The 27,694-nt window shown below is 40.5% G+C and overlaps 1 protein-coding gene across 2 annotated transcripts; it reads left to right on the top strand.

Moving 5' to 3' along the window:
* The first annotated feature begins 204 nt into the window (after positions 1-204).
* Col4a1 (Collagen type IV alpha 1) lies at positions 205-25,884 on the top strand. Of its 2 annotated transcripts, none has more exons than XM_067766939.1 (9): positions 205-528; positions 771-867; positions 15,550-15,598; positions 15,657-16,604; positions 16,672-17,168; positions 17,228-18,678; positions 18,738-19,706; positions 19,766-20,910; positions 24,948-25,884. In XM_067766939.1, the coding sequence occupies exons 2-9, from the start codon at positions 848-850 to the stop codon at positions 25,203-25,205; spliced, it is 5,337 nt and encodes a 1,778-aa protein (XP_067623040.1). In that variant the 5' UTR covers positions 205-528; positions 771-847; the 3' UTR covers positions 25,206-25,884. The 2 variants fall into 2 exon arrangements, with proteins under 2 accessions (XP_067623040.1, XP_067623041.1); XM_067766940.1 differs by having other exon boundaries at positions 205-510.
* The last annotated feature ends 1,810 nt before the right edge of the window (positions 25,885-27,694 follow it).

The raw sequence follows: 27,694 nt of genomic DNA on the forward strand, positions 1-27,694 counted from the left end.
TGGAACTTATACTATAATTAGTCGAGTGGTGCCTTCTAGAGTAAGTGGCTGCTTCTAGTTTTGTGTGCGGCGCACCATTGCCACTATATATTTTTTGTTGTTGTACATACGAACATATATTATACAATGTGTTTGCTGCATCTGTGTGGTATTTTGCTACGTTTTGCAGGATTTATGCTCGTTTAGCTGCGTCGACGAGTTAAGCATTTAGTCCGCTCCAGTCGATCCATAGTGTTAGATCGCTTTAGGAAGCCCGTCGTACCCGCACAACGCGTTAGGGTTGATGGGGTTTGAAAAAAGGCATACAAATATTTGCCTTATTTATTTTCGAATAGTTTCATTCATTTTCAATATCGTTCGTTATGTAGTTAAAAGACATGAGAAGAAAATCAAGCAAAAAATTTACAAAAATTAAAAAATAATAATAAAGCAAATTACGAAAAATACGTGAACTTTTAAATGATTATTTTTTAATTAAATATACTTTTATACAATTGGGCGTACAGAAAAGTGAGCAACAAATAAAAAGTAATGTACAAAATTATTATTAACTAAAAAAGAATACTGAAAATTTAAAATGTGTGAATTTTTATTTTTTTTATTTTAAAACCTAAAACAAATATTAGAAAATTTAATAAATTTGTGTGTGTGTTTGCGTAATAAATTGTAAACTAATTTTTTTTTTTAATTTTTCTACGTAAATCAATATAAAATATATATAATATAATTTTTTTATAATTTGTATGGCGTTTTTTTATATTCCTTTTAAGGCAGTTGACTGTTTAGTGCGAGGAAAAATAGAGTTGGCGAAAAGTGAAAGGAGTGCGTGTACATATAATTGGGCGAAATGGAGCCCCGTTTGAAGCGGTAAGTGTAATATTTTTATAATTTTTTTTTTTTTCAATTTCCATTCACGTTTGAAAATTTTTAAATCTAAACAGTGATTACTTAAATTTTTTTCTTCTTCTAAAAAGGAAGTAGAGAAATATGAATTCAAACAGCGAAAAATAATTTTTAAAAATTCCAAAATACACAAGTTTTGGCACAAATAGGGAAAACCATCTTAAAGATTAGAGTCCTACGTTTTTTGTAAGAATTTCACTTATGTTGGATTATACAGAAGCCCAGTTGCGATATATGTGTTAAGGTGCGTTATATCTCCGAAATTGTGAATGGTTTTGTCTATGTGTCAAGTCCAAGTGATACACAAAAGATGTATGTAATTTTTTCATAAATATTTGATCAATTTTTTGATCGATTTCGATAAATTGAAAAGTGGTCTCGAGTTATTCGAATTTTTCGATTTGATGGATGTACCTTTTATACCGGTGGGAGAACGAATTAGTTCACCAAGGAGTTATGCACACCTGACTTAAAAAAAAATATTACAAATACTTGGTACTGTATACCGCCGAGGAGATTTAAGCCGTGATTCCTTTCCAATTTGTGTCATGCTTTTTTTATTTTTTACTTAAAATTTGTGGGGCGGTACTCCGAACTGTAGCTGAATTTTCACTGAGAAGATTTTCATGGCAGAAATACGCTCGCAGTTTTTGCCAAACACACTGCCGAAAGGCGACCCCATTTAGAAAAGTGTTTATAAGTTTTGCTGCTTTACACGGTACTTGAACCCAGAACCTTTGGTAGGCGGAGCATGCTATCACCCCACATAATTATGCAGGAAACAAATTACATACTTATTGTTGAATTTAATAAAATAGCTCTATAATTCCACGATAATGAAGTACATGTAAAAAAGTAAGGTGGCAACCCTATCTAAAAATATTTCCATTTTTTTTAATTCAGGAACGTGGGTACCCTTTAAAAATATCCCAAGTAGCAACGCCGAAGTAAAAGAGTTGAGAATACAGCTTACAATCTAAATACAAAAGTTCATCGAAATGGGTCAGATCGTTTTCAAAAATAGCAGCCAAAATGATAAATATAATACGGTTAGGTGGAAACCCCATTTAAAAATATATTTCTGTTCAAGTACGACAAAAAATACATTTCATTTCAATATGGGTATATATTGACATAAAACATTAAATTAAAAAAAATAATAATAATTGCGAAACCCTTATAAAATAGAGTAAAAACAGCAACAGCTTAGTAAGAGGGATTTAGGTGAGAAATTGAGTCCAAATGGGTCAAGTCGCTATGAAGATATTAGCGTATGTGTAAATTGATATACGCATATATGATGAGATTTGGTGGCAGCTCTTTTCAGCAGTATCTCTTTTGTCGCTGTTCAAGCATGATACTCATTTCCGGCACGAATTTCTTTTTTGCCGATTGGGTAAGTGAGAGAGTGACGAGGCAAGAAGACGGGTACGCGCGCCTCAGTACCGCACTGTTAAAAGGCCGATGTTTGTGGTTGGATATATTTAAGAAAAATGTATAGAAGGGGGGAGGATCACTACTATACCCACAGAATCTAAATCAATAGTTAAGAGAATATAAGCCTGCCTGTCCGTCTTTCTGAATTTTTTTAAGCCCATCACTTAGAAACAAATGCATAAAATTCAGGGCAACTTTCATCTCTGTACCTACCAGAATGTAACTTTTCCTAGAACACTGGGGTCTTGAGTTCCACAATATGGGCCCGGGTAATCTTCGATTGATTTGTACAATGTCAATGTCAACTGAAAGTTGCTTACAGTAAATAACACAGGGCGATAAAATTTGAAAAAAGACCTAAACCGAAAATAGTATATTACTTTTCGACACAGATTCAGCGCACCAAACGCTCATTTCCAGATATAAAAATGTCGGCCATTGTTATTGACTAGGGGTGCCCGGATTGTGTTTTAATGATATTGGTACCAAATGAAATGTATTGACAAAATCTCGGGAACGTTTTAGTATGACCACATGAAACTTTCAAGACAATACCGCCCTCCCACACCCTATGTCCATGAGGAACTTGTGATCGCCAGAGCCTCGGATGTTAAAGAAACACGATTCGCCACGGGTATGTAAAGTTGACAAGTGGGTTGGAGCAGCTATATGTTGCGTTGGCAACCCCTTGAAAAGGTTGCGCTACACAATCCCTTGAATCAATTAGGTATTTTGGTCACCTCTTACGACAGGCATGCATGCGGCGGGTTTATTCTAAGCTCCTTAACCCCCTGGGGGTCGCTTCCATAGGCGGACTCCGATAAAAAATACTTTCTGCCGGTAGCATCATCTCTCCTTCGCAAACATAGGTCAGCCAGCGTAGCAGATGCGTTTTGATTCGCTGGACTATGTTGATGTCTGCATAAAGCTCGTACAGCTCATCATTAAATTTTCTGAGGTACTCGCCGTCACCCACGCTTAAATATTTCGAAGAACTTTTCTCTCGAACCCTCCAAGAGCCACTTCATCTCGTGTTGTCATGGTCCATGCTTCTGCAACGTATAGCAGGACGGGTAAGATAAGTGACTTGTAGAACATGATTTCGAAAAGGACTTTACTTTTCATTGCCCAGCTAGTCTCAGTATTTATTGACAAGAGTGATTCTTCGCTATATTTCAGAACTGTTGTTGCTGTTTGTGTTGATGCTGGTTCCCAAATAAACGAAATCTTTTACTATCTCGTAATTATTGCTGCCGACAGTGACGTGATCGCCAAGGTGCAAATGCGCTGGCTCTTTGCTTGATGACAGCAGGAACTTCTTTTTGTCTTCATTTACCATCAAACCCATCCTTTCCGCTTTTTTTTGAGTAAGCAGAACTTACGGCGCGGGTGTTTAAGCCAACAATATCAATGCCGTCAAGATACGCCAGTAACTGCCCGCTTTTATAGAATATTGTTCCAGTTAGCGGTTAAGTATAGCGCCATTTTATATAATTTTAGCCAGCACCCTGTTTGAAACATCATTCATTTTCGAACGGCTCGGAGACGTCCTTCCCATTTCAGACATAGCGGCATATGGACAGCTCCTTTTCGTGCTGTTGAAGGCGGCTTTAAAATCCCCGAAGAGGTGGTGTTCGTCAATTCTTTTTTCGCGGGATTTTCATCGACTGCTGAGTGGAATATCTCGGCTGCCGTTTCGAAAACGCCCTAAACCAAAAAAAGGTTTAAATAACCCCTATTTCAGATTTTGTTTCAAATATGTGCGGTCAAATATAGAATTGGAACCTGGCTTTACCATATATTTTATGTAAGATTGTTCCTTATTTCTTCCTTTTATGGAACATATCCAAAGGCCGGGGGCCACAGTACTCTGGTGTTGGTATGCCAGCGTACAACGTGGACATTCAACGTTCAATTCAAGAACATTAATACATTCGAAAATAAGTTTCTCTGTTCAGTAGTAGCAAGTTTTAATTTTAAGCGGGATCGCCCCTAAGCAAGCACTCGATGTGTATTTCTGTCATGAAAAGCTTACGAGTGGAATTTCATCTGCTTCAAGATGTCGTGTTCAGGCTGCTGAGTAACAGGCAACTCTTCTGTTTAGACCAAGAGGACGTATGAACAATGAATCCACATGAGTTTAAAAACAATTTTTTTGCCACATTAAGTTGCTCACGGCAAGTTGACCCCTATCGCGGGATTTCTTTAATTTGATACTTACTTCAAACTGGAAAAAGAAGCAGAAAAGATGGGTTTGATGGTGAATGAGAAAAAAACGAAGGCAACAAGCAAAGAGTTAGCGCATTTCCTCTTTGGCAACCTCGTCACTGTTGGCATCAATAACTTCGAAATAGTAAAAGACTTCCTTTATTTGAGAACCAGCATTAACACAAACAACAACATCAGCTTTGGAATTCAGCGAATAATCACTCTTGCTAATAAATGCTACTTTGGATGAGGCAGGCAAATGAAAAGTGATACCATCAGATGAGGTGCTTTAAGGAGTGTTCGAGAGAAAATTCTTCGACGAGTATCAAAGGAGATTTATTGATGAGCTGTACGAGCTTTACGCAGACATCAACATAGTTCAGCGAATTAAAACCCAGCAGGTATGCTGGCAAGTCCTTGTTATACGAACGAAAGATGATGGTCCGGCTAAGAAAGTATTTTTTATCGGAACCCGCCTATGGAAACAGAGAAAGAGGGCGGCCTCGGATCCCCTTGAAGAACCAGGTGAAAAAACAATTTAAATCCCCTTGGCATTACCAATTGGCGCCAGTTGACACAGCCAAGAAGCGAATGACGCGCTTTGTTTGATGGCCATAAGCGTTTAAACGGTTAAGCGCCAATTAAGGAAGGAAGTGAAATTATTTTCTTTAGGGCTTTCTTAATCACATTTTTTATTATAATATTACAATATATATTATATGATTTATTTTCTTTTTTGGCCGTCAGTATAAACAGTTATTTTATATTTTTGAACTCAAGGCCGGATTAAATAAAACACTTTTAATTTTTTTAATTTGATTTGTTTTATTTTAATTATTTGTCAATATTTCGACTTCACTCTGAAGTCATCATCAGGACTGAATCTTCAAATGCGCTTTCAAGACAATATATATTATATATAATAAAATATTTTTCTTAAACAATTGCACTCACAAAACATTTAATACTCTGCTTGCACGGAGAAAATTTGCGTGATTCTCTAAAATTTTGCATTTCTCTTTAAAAGCATTCTCTTATGATTTTTTAACATTTTTCCTCTTTGTCAAAGATCTTGCAAATAAGCAGAAGTATCCATGTGATTATAATTTGACACACACAGAGATTTTATAAAATATTACATACATACTTACATATACAGATAAATACTTTTGCTCGCCATTTCTACATATAACAAGTAAGGAAGGCTAAGATCGGGTGTAACTGAACATTACATACTCAGCTGAGAGCTTTGGAGACAAAATAAGGGGAAATCAGTATGTAGGAAAATGAACCTAGGGTAACCCTGGAATGAGTATTTTAAAAGGTAGTGGGCCTTAGTTCTATAGGTGGACGCCTTTTCGAGATATCGCCGTAAAGGTGGACCAGGGCTGACTCTAGAATGTGTTTGTACGATATGGGAATCAAATGAAACGTGTTAATGATTATTTAAACGAAAGTGGGCCTTAGTTCTATAAGTGGACGCCTTTTCGATATATCGCCATAAAGGTGGGCGAGGGGTGATTCTATAATGTGTTTGTACGATATGGATATCAAATTAAAGGTATTAATGAGGGTTTTAAAAGGCAGTGGCCCTTAGTTATATATGTGAAGGCGTTTTCAAGATATCGACCAAAATGTGGAACAGGGTGACCCAGAACATCATCTGTCGGGTACCGCTAATTTATTTATGTATGTAATACCTCGAACAGCATTCCTGCCAAGATCCCAAGGGCTTTTGATTTCACCCTGCAGAACTTTTTCATTTTCTTATACTTAATATGGTAGGTGTCATTTTACAAAGTTGTCTCTTAAAATTATAGTTTGTATCAATAAACCAATCCAATTACCATGTTTCATCCCTTTTTTCGTATTTGGTATAGAATTATGACATTTTTTCTTTTTCGTAATTGTCGATACCGAAAAATTGGGCGTGGTCTTAGTCGGATTTCGGCCATTTTTTATGCCAAGATAAAGTGAGTTTAGATAAGTACGTGAACTAAGTTTGGATAGATATATATCGATTTTTGCTCAAGTTGTCGTGTTAACGGCCGAGGGGATGGACGGACGGTAGACTGTGTATAAAAACTGGGCGTGGCTTCAACCGATTTACCCATTATCACAGAAAACAGTTATCGTAATAGAAGCTATGCCCTTACCAAATTTCACAAGAATTGGTAAATTTTTGTTCAACTTATGGCATTAAAAGCATTCTAGACAAATTAAATGAAAAATGGCGGAGCCACGCCCATTTTGAAACTTTCTTTTATTTTTGTATTTTGTTGCACCATATCATTACTGGAGTTGAATGTTGACATAATTTACTTATATACTGTAAAGATATTCAATTTTTTGTTAAAATTTGACTTTAAAAATATTTTTTTTTTAAAAAGTGGGCGTGTTCTGTATCCGATTTAGCTAATTTTTATTTAGCGCATATATAGTAATAGCAGTAAATTTCCTGCTAAATGTCATCATGATATCTTCAACGACTACCAAACTAGAGCTTGCAAAACTTTTAAATTACCTTCTTTTAAAAGTGGGCGGTGCCACGTCCATTGTCCAAAATTTTACTAATTTTCTATGCTGCGTCATAAGGTTAACCCACCTACCAAGCTTCATCGCTTTATCCGTCTTTGATAATGAATTATAGCACTTTTCCGGTTTTTCGAAATTTTCGATATCGAAAAAGTGAGCGTGGTTATAGTCCGATATCGTTCATTTTAAATAGCGATATGAGATGAGTGCTCAGGAACCTACGTACCAAATTTCATCAAGATACCTCAAAATTTACTCAAGTTATCGTGTTAACAGACAGACGGACGGACGGACAGACATGGCTCAATCGAATTTTTTTTCGATACTGATGATTTTGATATATGGAAGTTTATATCTATCTCGATTCCTTTATACCTGTGCAACCAACCGTTATCCAATCAAAGTTAATAACCTCTGTGTGCAAAGCACGCTGAGTATAAAAATTAGGAGAGTGTACTCTTAAGTACGAGTGTTAGGAAAAAAATGCATATTTACCTAATTAGTGGTGAGAAGAATCGAAGATTATGTATGACGCCGTGACACTTTATGTCGAAGTCACTCACATTCACCACTACAAACTACTGCCGACAATTTCACACAGGCACTCAGGTTTAATGTCACTCACTGAAGAGAATGAATGCCCTCGGTAGGTATGCCTATAGTAAGAGGCGTCTAAAATAGCAAATATATTCAAGGTGTTGCCAGCGCAAAATATATCTTCTTCAACCCAATTGTCAACCTCACCTATCCGTGACGAATCCTGTTTCATTAACAGCCGAGGCTCTGGCGACCCCGAACTCCTCTTGAATCTAGGGGGTGGGAGGGCCGTATGGCTTAGAAGGTCGCATGTGGTCATATACCAAATCGTTCCTGAGATGGTCGTGCTTGGTACCCGAACGTGCCGGATCTGCATCCGGCAAAGGACCATCAACATCGATAACACTCACCAAGGTCTACAACAACATCAACAACAACAACAATGCTCATATACAAACAATACGAATTTTAATTCCCACGGGGCTCGTTGCGTTATACATAATTTACACCTAAGTTATTAATAAAATGGCTCTAAGGATACAAAAAATTTTAAGTTAGGAGCCATTATCCCATTTTTAATAAGTTTAGGCCTATATTGGCGTATATATGTACATATCAAAAAGTGGGATAAGCGGTTGTTAGCCATAAGGAAAACTGGCTTCACTCTTGATAGAAAAAACTTATAACAAATTTGTTTTCACTAATTCTTCAAATCAAACTTCGATCACAATATTCTTGAATCTGACCTGGTTTCTAATTTGAACCATCTGAGGCAAATATTTCGTCGGGTTTTGGGTCGCTTGTTCTCTCATATGAGGATGTTGCCAATGGTAATCTAAATTTGAAGTCTTCCTTTTATTATAAAACTTCCGTGTGTTGATTTCGCCATTGCTAAGAATCCTTTCGCAGATCTATATGGCTTCTATGACTTCGGTTCTTAATTTCAATCCTATCTACTGTTTCCAAGCTTTTGGAATGTATTGTTAGTCGCTGTTTACACACAAATATTTTTGTTGGTGAAACTCGTTACTTGAAGATGTTCCGATTACGCCCCTTATTGGTGGGAACATTACTCGTGATCAGAGTATCGCAAATTTCATTATGATTATTGCAAAAACACACGCGAGGATGACTATTAGTACAGATGGATGAACGGATGAATATACTAAAATGCCGCTTAGCTTTTTCTTTCGGTTGAGCCTACCGTTTTCCTTTCCGCACTGTGATCAATCACAGTACAAAAAGCACGGTACCCTACTGACCCGATACCCGAGTACCCGAGGCTTTACCCGAATTATCATCATTAGCTGTACTACAACCGACATCTGCTAAATGAAGTTTTGGGATAAAATGGGTATTATATGAATAAGCGACTTTGAATCCAGGCAGCTTTTTATTATAAGGCCTAAGCAAGCCTGATTTTATATTCTGCTTCTGGGTTCGAGTTCCTGGCAAAGCAACATTAAAAATTTATAAAAAGTGTTCTCAATAAAGAAAACTGTTTTACTTTTCTTTGAAAAGAGGACAATTTTGGGCTTAAACGGCGTAGAAATTGTTTAATCGTTTCAAGATTTTTTCGTGAAATAATACAAAATGTATAAAAAAGATGAGTTTTCTTCACTTTATTTAATAACCGTTTTATGACCATTTTCTTAGGTTAGGTTAGGTTAATACGGCGTGCGTAGGTGTTACCCTTCCACTCGGAGACATTTTTGTCTATTGTGAGTGCCCTCAGTAAGTACAGGGTGGCGGCAAATTCGTTTAGCCCCATTACCTCCTAGTGGTCCTCAACGAACCACTTGCTTTCCTTGATGGACCCAAGAGGAAGCGATACGTCCGTCTTCCCAAACTCTGTCAGGCTGTCGAAGAAGCGTGACCCCGAAATCTGAGCCTTCTTCTTTGAAGCGCCTGACATCGGCAGAGAAAGTGGTAGATCGACACCTCATCCTGACAGCTTCTGCAGAGGGAGCTTGTTGGTATTCGCCACCGTCGGAGCATTGAGTGCAATAGCACAATGACCTGTGATGACAGTCGTAAGTACCCTCACCGCAGATTTGTTCAGCTTGAGACTTCGCAGTCAACCCTATTGTTCCATAGCAAGTCCGTTGCCCTGTTCTCATATTCGTCCGAATACTATACTTCACAATTTTGTTAACTACTGCAACGAGACTCAGTATCTCGGCGCAGCTTGAGCGCAAAACATATGGCCATAGTAGAATAGCGTCATCAAATATTTGATGGACATACTGTCTAATTCCCTGCCTGCGCAAGACGAGAGCTGCACATGATCGACCACGCATGAAAGGTGTGGAATTAAGCGCGTGGGGCTGCAAAGTGCGAGGATCATGGGCCCGTCACACAAAGTTTGTCTAACAGAGTTACTCTTATCATTGAAGAGAGGGGACTATAGGCTAATGATGGATATTGTGACTGGACACTGCCTTCTGGCATGACATGCTTTTAAATTAGACCTTGTTAGTGATAACAGATGTAGGCAATGTGGGTTGGAAGAAAAAACTGTCGGGCACATTTTGTGTCGTTTCCCTGCGCTCGCAAGGCTAAGACTCCAGCTATTAGAAGAGATACAGCTATCAGATCTAGAAGCAGCAAGTAGTATAGGTCGCAATAAGCTTCTAGTATTTGTCAAGAGGACGGAGTTATTCTATAATATATGTCCTGGTCTCGGATAGGGCTTTTCACTTTGGTCGTTGATCAAACTTCTGGTAACACTATGGACTCATTTAGTCTATGTGTGGTCCTCACGGACCAGCCAGTTCAACCTAACCTAACCTGGGCTATGCTTGGGTGGCAAACAATCAGTGGGAAAACAATAATTTTGTATTTTTATACCTTTCATGAAAATGAAATGGTATATTAATTTCGTCACGAAACCAAAATTGTAAGTCCTTAAAGGAAAATAGATAGACCCACCATTAAGTATACCGAAATAATCAGGTTGAAGAGCTGAGTTGATTTAGCCATGTCCGTCTGTCCGTCTGTTTGTATGCAAACTAGTCCCTCAATTTTTGAGATATCTTGATAAAATTTGGTGAGCGGGTGTATTTGGGTGTCCGATTAGACATTTGTCGGAACCGGTCGGATCGGACCACTATAGCATATATCCTCCATACAACCGATTTTTCAGAAAAAGAGGTTTTTTGTCATATCTTCCTCAATTTAACAGATTGAAGCTTCAAACTTCACAAAATACTTTCGTATATTGCACATATTGTTGCCTGAAAATATTGATGAGATCGGTCGTATATATAGTATATATCCACCACAACCGATTGTTCAGATAAGAAACTTTTCGTAATTACTGCCCTATTTTAAGAGCTAGAGGCTTCAAATTTCAACGAATGCTTACGTATATAGCATATATTGTTGTCTGAAAAAATCATACAGATCGGTGGTATATATAGTATATATATACTATATATATCTTCGCAATTTTAGCCCCATTTTAACAGCTATGAGCTTCAAATTTCACCAAATGCTTACGTGTATAGCATATATTGATGTCTGAAAAAATCATTGAGATCGGTGGTACATATATTATATACCCCATATAAACTGTATTTTTTTGCCCCTTTTTTACGGCTAGAAGCTTCAAAATTCCATCAAATAGTTACGTTTACGTCATATATATTAGAAATACGTCATTCCTAGTGATAGTTTTTACATGCAGACCACAAAAAACGTGAAGCTTTGCATCCTCACACAAAGTACCTACCTATTTTTATACCCAGTTGAGCAGAGCTCACAGAGTATATTAACTTTGATTGGATAACGGTTGGTTGTACAGGTATAAAGGAATCGAGATAGATATATACTTCCATATATCAAAATCATCAGGATCGAAAAAAAATTTGATTGAGCCGTGTCCGTCCGTCCGTCCGTCCGTCTGTCCGTTAACACGATAACTTGAGTAAATTTTGAGGTATCTTGATGAAATTTGGTATGTAGGTTCCGGAGCACTCATCTCAGATCGCTATTTAAAATGAACAATATCGGACTATAACCATGCCCACTTTTTCGATATCGAAAATTTCGAAAAACCGGAAAAGTGTGATAATTCACTACCAAAGGCGGATAAAGCGATGAAACTTGGTAAATGAGTTGAACTGATGACGCTGAATAGAAAATTAGTAAAATTTTGGACAATGGGCGTGGCACCACCCACTTTTAAAATGATGAAATTTGGCAGGAACGTTACTCCTATTACTATATGTATGTTTAATAAAAATTAGCAAAATCGGAGAACGACCACGCCCACTTTTAAAAAAAAAATTTTTTTTTAAGTCAAATTTTAACAAAAAATTTAATATCTTTACAGTATATAAGTAAATTATGTCAACATTCAACTCCAGTAATGATATGGTGCAACAAAATGCAAAAATAAAAGAAAATTTCAAAATGGGCGTGGCTCCGCCCTTTTTCATTTAATTTGTCTAGGATACTTTTAATGCCATAAGTCGAATAAAAATTTACCAATCCTTGTGAAATTTGGTAGGGGCTTACATTCTGGGACAATAACTTATTTGTGTGAAAAAGGGCGAAATCGGTTGAAGCCACGCCCAGTTTTTATACACAGTCGACCGTCTGTCCTTCCGCTCGGCCGTTAACACGATAACTTGAGCAAAAATTAATATATCTTTAACTAAACTCAGTTCACGTACTTATCTGAACTCACTTTGTATTGGTATAAAAAATGGCCGAAATCCGACTATGACCACGCCCACCTTTTCGATATCGAAAATTACCAAAAACGAAAAAAATGCTATAATTCTATATCAAATACGAAAAAAGGGATGAAACATGGTATTTGGATTGGTTTTTTGACGCAAAATATAACTTTAGAAAAAAACTTTGTAAAATGGGTGTGACACCTACCTTATTAAGTAGAATGAAATGAAAAAGTTCTGGAGTTCTGCAGGGCGAAATAAAAAACCCTTGAAATCTTGGCAGGAATACTGTTCGTGGTATTATATATATAAATAAATTAGCGGTATCCAACAGATGATGTTCTGGGTCACCCTGGTCCACATTTTGGTCGATATCTGGAAAACGCCTTCACATACACAACTACCACCACTCCCTTTTAAAAGCCTCATTAGTACCTTTAATTTGATACCCATATCGTACAAACACATTCTAGAGTCACCCCTGGTCCACCTTTATGGCGATATATCGAAAAGGCGTCCACTAAAATCTAAGCCCCACGCCCTTTTGAAATAATCATTAACACCTTTCGTTTGATACCCATATTGTACAAACGCATTCTAGAGTCACCCCTGGTCCACCTTTATGGCGATATTTCGAAAAGGCGTCCACCTATAGAACTAAGGTCCACTCCCTTTTAAAATGCTCATTAACCCCTTTCATTTGATACCCATATCGTACAAACAAATTCTAGGGTCACCCCTGGTCCACCTTTATGGCGATATCTAGAAAAGGCGACCACCTATACAACTACCACCACTCCCTTTTAAAACCCACATTAATACCTTTAATTTGATACCGATATCGTACAAACACATTCTAGAATCACTCCTGGTCCACCTTTATGGCGATATCTCGAAAAGGCGTCCACCTATAGAACTAAGCCCCACGCCCTTTTGAAATACTCATTAACACCTTTCGTTTGATACCCATATTGTACAAACGCATTCTAGAGTAACCCCTGGTCCACCTTTATGGCGATATCTCGAAAAGTCGTCCACCTATAGAACTAAGGCCCACTCCCTTTTAAAATGCCCATTAACCCCTTTCATTTGATACCCATATCGTACAAACAAATTCTAGGGTCACCCCTGGTCCACGTTTATGGCGATATCTCGGAACGGCGTTCACCACTCCCTTTTAAAACCCTCATTAATACCTTTAATTTGATACCCATATCGTATAACACATTCTAGAGTCACCCATGGGCCACCTTTATGGCGATATCTCGAAAAGGCGTCCACCTATAGAACTAAGCCCCACGCCCTTTTAAAATACTCATTAATACCTTTAATTTGATACCCATATCGTACAAACGCATTCTAGAGTCACCCCTGGTCCACCTTTATGCCGAAATCTCGAAAAGGCGACCACCTATACAACTACCACCACCCCGTTTTAAAACCCTCATTAATACCTTTAATTTGATACCCATATCCTACAAACACATACTAGAGTCACCCCTGGTCCACCTTTATGGCGATATCTCGAAACGGCGTTCACCACTCCCTTTTAAAACCCTCATTAATACCTTTAATTTGATACCCATATCGTACAAACACATTCTATCTTTATGGGGATATCTCGAAAAGGCGTCCACCTATAGAACTAAGGCCCACTCCCTTTTAAAATGTTCATTAACCCCTTTCATTTGATACCCATATCATACAAACAAATTCTAGGGTCATCCCTGGTCCACCTTTATGGCTATAACCCTAAATGGCGTCCACCTATAGAACTATGGCCCACTCCCTCATAAAATACTCTTTAATACCTTTCATTTGATACACATGTCATACAAACACATTCCAGGATTACCCCCAGTTCATTTTCCTACATGGTTATTTTCCCTTATGTTGTCACCATAGCTCTCAACTGAGTATGTAATGTTCGGTTACACCCGAACTTAACCTTCCTTACTTGTTGCCACTTAAGATTACTTATCCAACCAAGGCGAGGACCTCGAAGGTATGGAAATCCCACAAATTACGGACCAGAAGGTACCCGATACAGAAAACAGCGTAACTGGTACTAAATTTTCAGTTCCCGCTAAATATATCCCCCAATCAGTGATAATATATAGCACATCAGTATATACGGTTCTCTTCAACGCCTGTATCTAAGACGGCGTCTCCCGCTCATGGAAACGTCAAAGACTGGTCCTTTTTCTGAAACTTGGTAAGACCATCCATCCCCATTGATGTCACTTTGTATGTAGTGTTCGCTAGGAAAGATTCTCGAGCATACTATTAGTAAGCGCATACAATAGACTCTGGACAGCCAAAGTCTTGTCAAATATTGAATTTGGACTTTGAACATCAGTAGTTGCACTCCAAACAGCTGTCAACCGGATATCAAAGCAAATGCTTTTAACACAGCCACGGAAAAAAGTTATGCAGCAAAAATGCTGATAGGAATAGAAGAAAGGGTGCTGGACCTTTCTATAATTATGGCGAATTATTCACAATCTCACACAGTTATTGAGTCGCCACGGCAGTTTTAAAGAGTATTTACACGAGCGTAGGACCCTTTCTGACCACACTATCCCACTGAACTGGAAAGTGTTAAACACGTAAATGGTTCACTTCCCTCGTTTACAGCTAAATAGTCACTGTAACAGAGTTTTTGGGGAAGTAATCAGCTTTCCTTATGTGAAAACACTTAGATTTTTGGACTGTTTTGAGCAAGATGGTGTTTATAGCTATGGCGATTGAAGGAACGATGAAAAGGAAAATTCGCGCGAGAAACAGTAACGAGTATATCCCATTACGAACCCCCTCTCCCTCCTATTCCCCCCTTTAGGCGCTCCAATGCTTCAACATTAACGAGGATAGCCTGATCGTCTAAGTGTCCTTGAGAGATAAAGTTCTACAAGTTAAAGCAGTTGGTAAGTTAGCAACTTGCTAGCAGTAACTTATTCCACAGATATCTCGCGCTGGGGAGTTGGAGGGGTTCAAAAAATTAATAGCCCAGGTAAAGTCTTAAAAGTCAGGCAATTATATTTTCCATAACTTTTCCGTTTCGTTCCAAGCCTTGGTATGGGTGGAAAAACGAATAGGTAACATCGTTTTCCTTTTCCTATTTATTTTGATGCAACCCTTTTTGTCGCTTAAGATTATTAGGCAATGTGCACGTAAATTTCTATATTCGTTAGTTCTTCCAACTTATTTACGAGTACTAATACCAATTTCTTTCTCGCTCTTTCAGACTAATATTTGCCGCTACGATAGCAGGAGCATTATTTGGAGCGAATGCGGTAGGACGAATTTCTCTATTCAACTAAGAGACCACTTATTTAATTCTCTTTTATATAGCAATTTTGGAAAAATACCGACACGGGTGCAATATATAATCCACCCAATCATTACAGAGACGAATCAACACCACCACGAACACCAATCGACGATAGTTATGCAATTCTCGAAACAGTTACCACAAATCGACAGGGACCCCCTAGAAATTGCACATCAGGCACAGTTGGTTGTATACCGAAATGTTTTGCTGAGAAAGGTAATCGCGGTTTCCCTGGTGAGGCTGGTCCACCCGGACCGAAAGGCATGCCTGGCTATCCAGGACCCGAAGGTCCACCCGGCGATAAAGGACAAAAAGGTGATCCCGGTCCTTTAGGTCCACGCGGCTATAAAGGTGAACGTGGTATAAATGGTTTTCCTGGTATTCCTGGTTCACCTGGTGTTCAGGGTATTTCTGGTAATCCTGGCTCTCCCGGTTCACCCGGTAAGGATGGTTGTGATGGTCAGGATGGAATTCCCGGCTTGCAAGGACTAAGCGGTATGGCGGGTCCGCGTGGTTATCCAGGTCAACCTGGTATTAAGGGTGAGAAAGGTGAACCTGCTAAAGAAAATGGTGATTATGCTAAGGGTGAAAAAGGTGAACCTGGTTTTGCTGGACGCTCAGGCAATCCAGGGCCCGAAGGTCCACAAGGTCCCAAAGGTGATCGTGGTGATACTGGCCCATATGGTCCCCCTGGTCCACGTGGCGATCGCGGTTTAAAAGGTGACAAAGGTGCACCATGTTTTGCTCCACCACAGCCTGGAAAGAAAGGTGAAAAGGGTGAAAAAGGTGAACCAGCTTCAGTAAAACCATCAACTGGAGAAAAGAGCATTATCGGCGAAAAAGGTGAAAGAGGCGATAAAGGTGAACCAGGTTTGCCCGGAGCGAAAGGTGACATGGGTTATCCTGGTGAGACTGGACGTGATGGGCTTAAAGGCGAAAAAGGTTTACCCGGTGGTCCTGGTGATAGAGTAAGTTTATTGTGATTTAATGCATGTTCTTATTATATTCAAAAACTTGGAATTATTGTTTTTTTAGGGTCGTCAAGGTAACTTCGGTCCACCTGGCCCGCCTGGCCAGAAAGGTGATCGCGGTGAAACTGGTTTAAATGGTTTGCCTGGTAAATCTGGTCAAAAGGGTGAACCAGGTATTCCTGGACAACCTGGTCAACGTGGTTTGCTTGGACCACCAGGTCCACCTGGTGGGGGTCGCGGCTCTCCTGGTGCACCTGGTCCCAAAGGTCCACGCGGTTATACTGGTGCACCCGGTCCTAAAGGATTAGACGGTGTAGATGGTCCCCCAGGTCCACAAGGTATTTCAGGTCCTAAAGGTGGTCCGGGCTTACCTGGTCGGCCCGGTGTTGAAGGTCCTCCTGGTGAGAAAGGTGAAAAGGGTAATGCCGGTCGTACAGGACCAATCGGACCCATTGGACCGATGGGACATACTGGACCCCCAGGACCTGAAGGTCAAAAAGGTGAAGCTGGATATCCTGGAATTGGTGAAATGGGACCTAAAGGTGACGATGGTATTCCTGGGTATGCTGAAAATGGATATGATTACCTAATACTTGCTAATAATATTGTTTATCTTACAGCATTCCTGGACAGAAAGGTCAAAAGGGTGAACGTGGTTTTAAGGGTAATGCTGGTGCTCCAGGTGATTCTAAATATGGACGTCCTGGATCTCCTGGTCGTGTGGGTGTACCTGGTCAAAAGGGTGATCAAGGTCGTCCCGGTATACCCGGACAAAAAGGAGATATGGGTGCAAAAGGTGATGCTGGTGGTAAATGTTCAATGTGTCCACCTGGTTTGAAGGGTGATAAGGGTGACAGAGGCTTAGACGGTATTCCTGGTACACCAGGTGTACGTGGCCCACCTGGAGCTATGGGCGCAACTGGAGAACGTGGAGCTGATGGTATTGCTGGTATGGACGGGCCACCTGGCGAAAAAGGTGAAGATGGCAGAGATGGTTTGCCTGGTCCAGAAGGTCCTCCTGGTAAAGATGCAATTGTTGACTTAAGTCTTGTCAAGGGTGAAAAAGGTGAGAAAGGCGATAGAGGCTTCCCTGGACCAGCTGGTTTGAAGGGTGACCGTGGAGAAGCTGGTTATCCTGGTATAAGTGGCGGTAAAGGAGAAATGGGTGCTAAAGGTGATAAAGGTTTTGCCGGCCAACCCGGTACCGATGGTATACCTGGTAATCCAGGACGCGATGGACATGATGGTCTCCCCGGGCTAAGCATTAAAGGTGAACCAGGCCGCCCAGGTCGTGATGGAATCAAAGGCGATAAAGGCACCGCCGGATATCCTGGTCAAAAGGGTGATCCTGGAACCTGTGATGCGGCTATGTTGACTGTACCGGCTAAAGGAAACAAGGGGGATCGAGGCATACCTGGCATGCCAGGACCAATGGGACCAATGGGTGAAAAGGGTGATCAAGGAAGAACGGGTCCAAAGGGTGAAATGGGTCCACAAGGTCCAGTAGGTCCTGTGGGCCCACGCGGCTTAGCTGGTCCACGTGGCGAAAAAGGTAATCCTGGCGCTATGGGTGCTCCTGGAAACCCTGGTAAAGATGGGTTAAGAGGACCTCCTGGCAGAAATGGTGAACGCGGCCAAAAGGGTGAGCAAGGTATATCGGTGGCGGGTCCACCTGGTCCGCAAGGTCGTGATGGTATTCCCGGACCTAAGGGTGATCGCGGTGCTACTGGAGCATATGGACCACCTGGAAGCGATGGCGCAGTTGGATACCCTGGTGATAAAGGTGATGCTGGTTTAGCTGGTCCAACTGGTTTGACAGGTCCCGTAGGACCTAAGGGTGACACTGGTCCTCTTGGACCCCCTGGACCACCTGGTCCACCTGGTAAACCTGGTGTTGATGGTGTTCAAGGACGTGACGGAGCTAAGGGTGAACCTGGCAATCCTGGTTGGGTTGGTATGCCTGGATCCAAAGGCGAACGCGGAGCGCCTGGTAATGACGGACCTAAAGGCTTCCCCGGTGCAACTGGTCCTCCTGGAAAACGTGGCTCGCCTGGACCTGCTGGCATTCCTGGTAAGTATTTTGATATGGTATGTCAACTATAAAATGATTACAATTTTTTTTCATATTAGGTACTAAGGGTGAAAAAGGTGAAATTGGTCTAACTGGAAATGACGGCTTAACGGGCCCTAGAGGGCCTCCAGGTGTACCTGGTCCAATGGGTGTGAAAGGTGATATGGGCCCGCAAGGTCCTCCCGGTATTGATGGACGTCCTGGCTCGGATGGAGAAAAGGGTGCTCAAGGTTTGCCAGGTTTTGACGGACCACAAGGTCTACCTGGTGACGCTGCTGAAAAGGGACAAAAGGGTGAGCCTGGTTTGTCTGGTTTACGCGGCCCTGAAGGTATTCCAGGCACGCCCGGTTTACCTGGCGAGAAAGGTTTCCCCGGTATGTCGATACACGGAAATCCTGGCGCAAAGGGTGATAAAGGTGATCGTGGTCGTGATGGTATTGATGGACGTGATGGCTTGCCAGGACCTAAAGGAAATGCTGGATTACCTGGCTTGAATGGAGAAAAAGGTGATAAAGGTGATATGGGCTTACCCGGTGCACCTGGAGCACCCGGTATGGACGGAAGACCAGGAGAGGTAGGTGCTCCTGGTCCAATTGGCTACACTGGCGCTAAAGGTGACAAAGGAGCAGCTGGTTATCAAGGATTGCAAGGAGTTAAGGGTGATAAAGGTGAAGCTGGATTCCCCGGTTTGAATGGTGCCCCCGGACCAAAGGGCGAACGTGGTTTCCCTGGTCAAAATGGACGTGATGCGCAGCCAATAACCATTAAAGGCGACAAAGGTGAAATGGGAGAATTCGGCGTTGTTGGCTTACCTGGCCCAATGGGTCCCAAGGGTAATCAAGGTTTACCAGGATTAAATGGACAAAAGGGAGAACGTGGACTGACAGGCCCACTAGGCATGCCTGGTTTGAATGGAGCACCTGGTCTTAAGGGAGATCAAGGACCCGTTGGTGAGCCTGGTTTACCAGGACCGGCAATTAAAGGTGAAAAAGGTCTGCCTGGTAGATCTGGAAAGAACGGACGCGAAGGTAATTTAATATTATCACTTGAAAAAAATGTATTATTAAGCAACAAATCTTTTTACTAGGTGCGCCTGGTCTCGCTGGTCCTAAGGGAGAAAAAGGATTGCCTGGTCTTGCTGGTATGCCTGGTTTAGTTGGTTTGCCCGGTCCCATCGGTCCATCTGGACCAAAAGGTGAACGCGGTCCTATGGGTATGCCCGGTAGAGATGGTGTTGATGGCTTGCCTGGTGCGCCTGGTCTCAAAGGCGATATGGGTTTCCCAGGCCCAAAAGGTGAACGTGGTTTGGCTGGTTTTGAAGGACAAAAGGGCGAAAAGGGAGAGCAGGGCTTACGGGGTCCTCAAGGAATGCCAGGCTTAAATGGAATGAAAGGGGATCGTGGTTTCCCAGGTTTGGATGGAGTACCTGGACCAATCGGAGCACCTGGTGATAAGGGTTCAACCGGACCAAAAGGTCGTGACGGACGCGATGGCATACCTGGTGCACCTGGTCAAAAGGGTGAACCTGGCTTAGTACCACCTCCAGGTCCCAAAGGTGAACCAGGACATCCAGGACGCGATGGAGAGAAAGGCGATCGCGGTCCACCAGGACCACGTGGACTTATCGGCTTACAAGGGGAGCGCGGCGAAAAAGGTGATATGGGTTTGACCGGTATGGTTGGTCAAATAGGACGACCCGGTCCAAAAGGTGATCAAGGCTTACCTGGCCCATCCGGCCGTGATGGTGCTCCGGGTTTACCTGGTCCACAAGGTGATGCCGGTGCGGCGTGTACAGCTGCTCAGGATTATCTCACAGGTATACTCTTGGTAAAACACAGCCAATCTGAAGAAGTACCACAATGTCCTCTCGGTCAAATTGAATTATGGAGTGGCTACTCTATGCTGTATGTAGACGGTAATGATTATGCACACAATCAAGATCTCGGTTCAGCAGGTTCTTGTGTGCGTCGCTTTTCAACACTGCCAGTGATGTCGTGTGGTCAGAATAACGTATGTAATTATGCTTCAAGAAACGATAAGACCTTTTGGCTATCGACATCTGCCCCAATACCAATGATGCCTATAAACAATCAAGAAATCAGCAAATACATTTCACGTTGTGTGGTCTGCGAAGCGCCGGCGAACGTGATTGCCGTACACAGTCAGTCGCTCACCATCCCCGATTGCCCGTATGGATGGGAGAGCCTGTGGATAGGCTACAGCTTTGTGATGGTAAGTTTTGTAATTGTTGAATATTTGCTTTATTTATTTGAAATACATTAAAGAAAGAGAAAAGAAGAGAAAATAAAAGAAAAGAAAAGAAAAGAAAAGAAAATAAAAGAAAAGAAAAGAAAAGAAAAGAAAAAAAAGACAAGAAAAAAGAAAAGAAAAGAAAAGTAAAAGGAAAACCTTTTAAAGGAAAAGGACATTGTTTATAGAAAATGAGGTATATGAGCATAGCTTAGGGATGGACTGACGTGCTAGCGAGATGTGACGAAAAGAAAGTGATGATGACGTGGAAAAACAGGGAGGAAGTAAAAATTCAAGGAAAAGAGAGAGACAAGCAGAAGAAAAGGAAGTTGAAAAGAAAAGGGAGGAATCTAGAGCAGGTAAACGAAAAGCGAGAGAAAGGGAGAGAAAGGACGAAAACAGACAACCCGAAAATGAGATGAAGAGATTTAGAAGAAAACGAATAGAGGAAGGGAAGCTGAAAGATAACGAGGCAGAAGTAGATTATAGCTACAAAGGAAAAGATACTAGGACACGTTTTGAAATCCGATGCAGAGTGCGGTGTGGGAGGCACTTTCGCCAAATCAAATACTTTCTAATTAGTATTTAACAAACCACTTGCTTTTCTACATGAACTGAAATATGAGCTCAAGATCATCTTCTTTACTTCTGCCAGATTGTTGAAAAACTGGGTCTGTTTTCCAGTTATGGGTAGCGGCAGAGAAAGTGATAAGAAGCCTTCCCCCTCATTCTGATAAGAGTGCTTGTTGGTATTCGCCATCGCCGGAGCATCGGTGCATTAGCACAGTGGTTTTTTATGATGCCCGTAACTAGTCTCTAATAGTGTATTTCTCGATTTTCTTCGAGAAAGTAACCTCGAAGGAGCTGTCTATTACGGGACCTTTCCTGGCCGCCCAACCGACGCTGCTCTTTGTGGGGCATAGACCTCTTCCTAGAAGGCATTACAAAGGTCAGAAAGTCTTCATGTTAAGCGCAGCTCCAATTCCTTTTTTCATTTTTGAATTGTATGTGAAGACTGTAATGGCCCTATCCGTAATTAGGCCCTCCACCTATTGCTGTCTCGAAGGGTACCTTATTTTCTGTACCTGGCAGTCAACAATTGTAATAAAGTCCATGTCAGATGTTAGGTCGGTTTGGACAACCTTCTTTCACTATCATGGTTAATTGACACTTAAGCGGCCAGGCGGCTTCGGCCGCTACTTAACAAGTCCTGCCATTTAACCCTGTATCTCGTTCTCAGTGAAGGTCCCCTGTTTTTCCAATTAAAGCTTTGGGTTAAGAAGAAACCCACTTTTAAATCTCTCGTCCATCGGCAGTTTTCGAGTCGAAGTGTAGTGGTTTAGATTTGCGTGGCCTACCCACTGAACAACTATGTTACAAAACACATCATAACACTTCATATGTTCCACAAAATTTTAAGATTTTCAACAGCAGGTTTAAACGTCTTGGTTTTCTATTTCGAGATTTTTTTTAGTTAAACCGAATAGTATTAAAACACGAAGTAGCTTATTGAAACGTTTGCAATTAAGTATAAACATGTTAGAAAAATTGCCGAACTGATGAAAAAAATAAATACAAACCCTGATATACCTCCAAGAACATTTAGGCCGAGCTGGTCTTCAAATTTGAGTCGCGCTAGTTCTTAAATTTTCCTAACAATTGACGGAGCGAGGCCCACATGTTTTATTCCGAATAGCATTTGCAAGCAAATGAATTTTTACTGAGAAGCTTTTCATGGCAGAAATGCATTCGAAGTGCTTACCAAATCACCAGGATCTTATGTGTGGTAGGCAATAACGCTCCCGTATACTACGGTTGATGTCGACCTAACCCCCGGCTATTTAGGGGGCTTCGAACATACCCGCAACAGGTATGCCCGTCGTAAGAGTTCCACATTTTGCTGTTGTTGTTGCAGTGTCTTACCCCATTCAATAGGTGAGACCACTCACAAACTGTCACCAATATCCTCTAAAGGGAGTTCGAGGAAACTTGCAGTTTCCTAAGGAGTGAACCAAAGAGAAAAGGGTGTTAGAGCCGTTGGTTCCATATTGCAATAGAAACGGTGGTTGGTGTCATTTAGGGACACGTTACAAGCAGGACATACATTATGTATGTATGTCGAGTTTGATTCTGGGTAGGTAAGAGTTTAACCTATTACAGTATGCAGATCGAAGTTAGAGCTGCGAGTTCAGGGTATTTATCTTTAAGAACGGGGTTCGCCAGACAATTTCTGGCATAGAGGTCTAACGTCTCTTTGTGGATATCGCTCTTTGTGCTTTTCTTCTACATACGACAGAGTACTCAGGTGCAGTATTTCTTCATAATTCTTGTGGAGATAAATTTCTTAAGTCCTTGAGAGGCGGGGCCTCTTCAATCAGATGCCTGTTGAAATGTCCAGGTTTCTGGGAATTCAACAAAAACTGTTTGTTAAGCATTTCATTTTGCTCCCTTATGGGGAGTACTCCCGCTCCACTGTGTAAATGCTGCTCTGGGGACATACGAAGACAATCCGTAGCAGTCTGATTGCGGTGTTTTGACAGGCCTGTAGTTTCTTCCAATGTGTATTCTTTAGAATCGGTGACTATATTGGGGACGCGCAACATGCCAGCGGCCAGACAATTGCTTTGTATGTGGTAATGAACGTTTCTTTATGTTTACACCAAGTGCTGCTGGCAAGAGATTTTAGTATTTTGTTACAACTCTGTATTTTAGGTACAATTTCGGATGAATGCTAGCGAAAATGTAGTTCCTGATGGAACGTCAGTCCCAGTATTTTTGGGTTAGACAGTCGGTAGCATAATGCGTTGATGTGTATGTACAACAAGGTTGACATTTATCTTGTCCACGTTGTGGATGACCTCGAAAGTTTATTGTCATATTAAATCGTTCCCGAGATGGTTGGGCTTATAACACAATAGTGCTTGCTACCAGAAAGTACCAGTCCGCCAAACACATAAACATCGATAACATTCCGCAAAATCTTCGGGTAGTGTCTTTATCGCTAGAACAATTAGGTAGCATGGGTGCTTCTCACGACACTATAACTGGTTTCTCTTTAGAATTTTCGAAGCTTCGCACACAACTAACATCGATGCTGTTCGCTTAAGAAAATAAAAATTAATTTTATTTAATAATTTGGGAAAAATTTAAACAACGTGACATCAGGACGGACAAGGCGACAGCTGTTTCGATTCTACCTTGTAAATCTCTTCAAAGCCTTTTCTCCCGGGAGTGGGAGTCGAACCCGCACTCCTACGATAGTTGAAATGGTTACAAACGCATTCAAGCCTTAGTTGTTGTAAAGTTTTTCCCAATTGCCTTCTTTTGCATATTTTAATCTCTTACACATTGCATACTTCGTATACAATTATGTGTTAAAGCTATGCTTTTTGGTACGGCGGAAAACCGTAGTACGAAGTACTCAATGTGTAAAAGATTAAAATATGCAAAATAAGGCAATTGGGAAAAACTTTACAACAACTAAGGCATGACGTAGCTGCGTTTGTAACCATTTCAACTATCGTAGGAGTGCGGGTTCGACTCCCACTCCCGGGAGAAAAGGCTTTGAAGAAATTTACAAGGTATAATCGAAACAGCGGTCGCCTTTTCCGTCCTGATGTCACGTTGTTTAAATTTTTAAAATTAAATTATAAAATTGCTTCGTCTGCATAGCTTTAAATATAATATAAGGAGTACCTTTTGCTCACTTCTTATCCCTTTCCTCTTCTCGTACACTTCTATCACTACCTTTGCTCTAGAATTTGGCTCCCGTGTCGCCTTTACTGTCTTTCACTTATTCTGTCCATGCACATTTCTTCCTTCCTATCGCTCTCACCCAGCATATCTCTATTCCTCTGCAGTCCTCTAAAATCCTTGTTTCCTCTCCGTCTCGTACCATAAAAATGGACCACTTTTCGAAGAAAAGTAGACATAAGTTGTTGTTAATAAATTTAAGGCTCAACAATAAATACAACAATCTTAAAAACAATTTCATCTTATATTTCTCCTTTTTTTTTCAGCACACTGCCGTGGGTAATGGCGGTGGTGGTCAAGCGTTAGCATCGCCTGGTTCATGCTTGGAAGACTTCCGCGCCACACCATTCATAGAATGCAACGGCGCAAAGGGCCACTGCCATTTCTATGAAACAATGACCAGCTTTTGGTTAGTCACAGTTGAGAACCACGAACAGTTCCAACGTCCCGCAATGCAAACACTAAAAGCGGGAAATTTGCTGCAACGAGTTTCTAGATGTACAGTTTGTATGAAAAATTCATAAGCCACCGTTATTTTTTATAATTTGATTTCCTTGCCCCCTTTTTTTGCCATTTATAAATTAAAAATTAACTTTTTTAGTAACTTTATTTAACTAAGCAAAACACAAATTGGCAAAGAAACAATTAAAACACAATTTTTTTAAGTATAAAACTTCCAAAAAAAAAAATACACAAAAAATGTACAACATAAAATTGCTATGAATTCCTTAAAAACCTGAGAGATTATTGTAACAGCCATAGAATGTTTTTTTTTCTAACTTTTTGGTCAAATTTTAGTTTCTAATGATTATATCATTATGTAATCGTAAAGTACTTGCCCAAGTGTTAATATTAATGGTTATATAAAAAAAAAAAAAAACCAATAAGCAAAAAAAATTGTAACGAAAATCTGCCATTTGCCATTATATCATGAAGTTTACAAAAGCTTAAAGCTTCTTGTTTTTTAATTGTAATATTAGCATGTAAATTATAAGCGAATTGAACAAAAATAATATGTAATACATATGTATGTGTAGTAGCCATCTAATTAACTGTATATTTGTATGTTAAACAAAAATATAAAACGAAACACAAATATCGAATACATCAATTTATTGTAAATGGAATTTCTAGGCAATAAACAATATTTTTACACAAAACTAATAAATAAAATGAAAAACTTAAAAACTTTTTAAAAATAAATTGCTTCATTTCAAATACATGCGAGGAAAATAGCTATTAAAATAAACAAAAATGTACATGAGTACCGAGGTAGCTTTAACAGAAACAAATAGTTTCGGGCTTTTTGAGAAGAGCTTAGCTTAGAGCCTTCATATTGGTAACAACCCATAAGGTCTTATTAACGACTTATTATCGATAAACAATAATTATCATCGACTTAGCGGCTTGTTATTGTCGTGTGCTTCTTATCGCCGTTAACAAATTGATAACATGGCGATAACATACTGCGATAATAAATCAACAACTTTGGGATAACAAATACATTTTTGATAACGAAATCGATAACTTTTCCATGACAAAATGTATGATGAGTCGCCACTAACAAATCGATAACAAACTCCGATAAGAAATCAAAAACTTTTGGATAACAAATACGTTTTTGATAACGAAATCGATAACTTTTCGATGACAAAATTAATGATGAGTCGCCATTAACAAATCGATAACATGGCGATAACCAACTCCGATAAGAAATCAATAACTTTTGGATAATAAATATATTTTTGATAACAAAACGATAACGTTTCTATGACAACATTTTGGTAAGTAATCGATTACTTTTCCACAACACTTAGATAGAAACTGGTAACAATGTGATAACAAACCGGAAGGTTTCAAATCAACGAAGAGGTGATGTGTGTCAATTCTTTTTCGCGATTTTTTTTTTCCAAGATTTGGCGCAGAGCGTAAATATATTCGAAGATTTACCAGCTTCTAAAGCCGAACTGTTAAGGTCCAATCAACCGATTACGGTGAACTTCAATCTTTCGCACAATTCGCTTGACAGGACCTTATATACGATATTAAGAAGGCTGATTCCGCGATAGTTAACGCAGTTAGAAGGATCCCCCTTCTTGCGGACTTGGCGAAGAACACTTAGATTTCAACTATCCAAAGAAGCTGATACCTGCGCCTTATCAACTTCTCGCGCCGCATTTGAACAGCTTCGCAGGCAATCCATCAGCGCCCGGGCCTTGTTGTTTTTTTGTCTAGTTATTGCTTTCTGACTTCGTCATATTCGGGTGTAAGGCAAATAATTCCATTCCATCAAAATCGATCGCAGGCTCGGGTTCACCTTCCCTGGGCGTTAAAACTTTGTCTCAATTTAGGAGGACAGAAAGTTATATATCTCTAGACACCCCTTACTAGCTCATCGTTTTCCGTCTTACAGAAGTTTTCCCGGTCTTAAAACCTTCCGTCTATCGCCGAATTGTTTAGTAAAATTTTGCGGGCGTTATTTCTGATGGTTAGCAGATCAATCACCTCACACTCACGCCTTCCTGCCTCTGTTTTTTTCCTGTAAAGGCGTCTCGCTTCCCTTTTCAACTTGCGATATCGTTCACACAGTCTTCTTGTTGCACCCGCTTTAAACATATCTCTGTAGGCAACTTCTTTTCGGTGTCGGTGCGAAGAATTTTAAAGACATACTCCCACTGCTACTGAATGCCGTCAGGTTGACTTGTTCTCTTAGAGAGCATCGTTGGCAGTTGTTGTGATAGCAGCTTTTCGACATCTAGGTTTCCTAAAGTTTTCTGTTTCATGCTTTAATCTGCGCAGAAGCGGGTATGTATCTGCGACGACGAGTCGGTGAAAGGACCTCGAATCGTGCGCTCATCTAAAACACTGGAGGCATACCGTCCATCTATCACACCATAGTCGATCTGATTGGATGTTTTTCGATCGGGGGACAGGCATGTGATGATTATTTTTATGCATGTAGCTCCTGTTGGATAAGACCATGATTCGATCAATGGCGAAGTCGATTAGCCTG

The sequence above is a fragment of the Eurosta solidaginis genome, chromosome 2 (genome assembly GCF_040869045.1).
Source record: "Eurosta solidaginis isolate ZX-2024a chromosome 2, ASM4086904v1, whole genome shotgun sequence".
Taxonomy (NCBI): domain Eukaryota; kingdom Metazoa; phylum Arthropoda; class Insecta; order Diptera; family Tephritidae; genus Eurosta; species Eurosta solidaginis.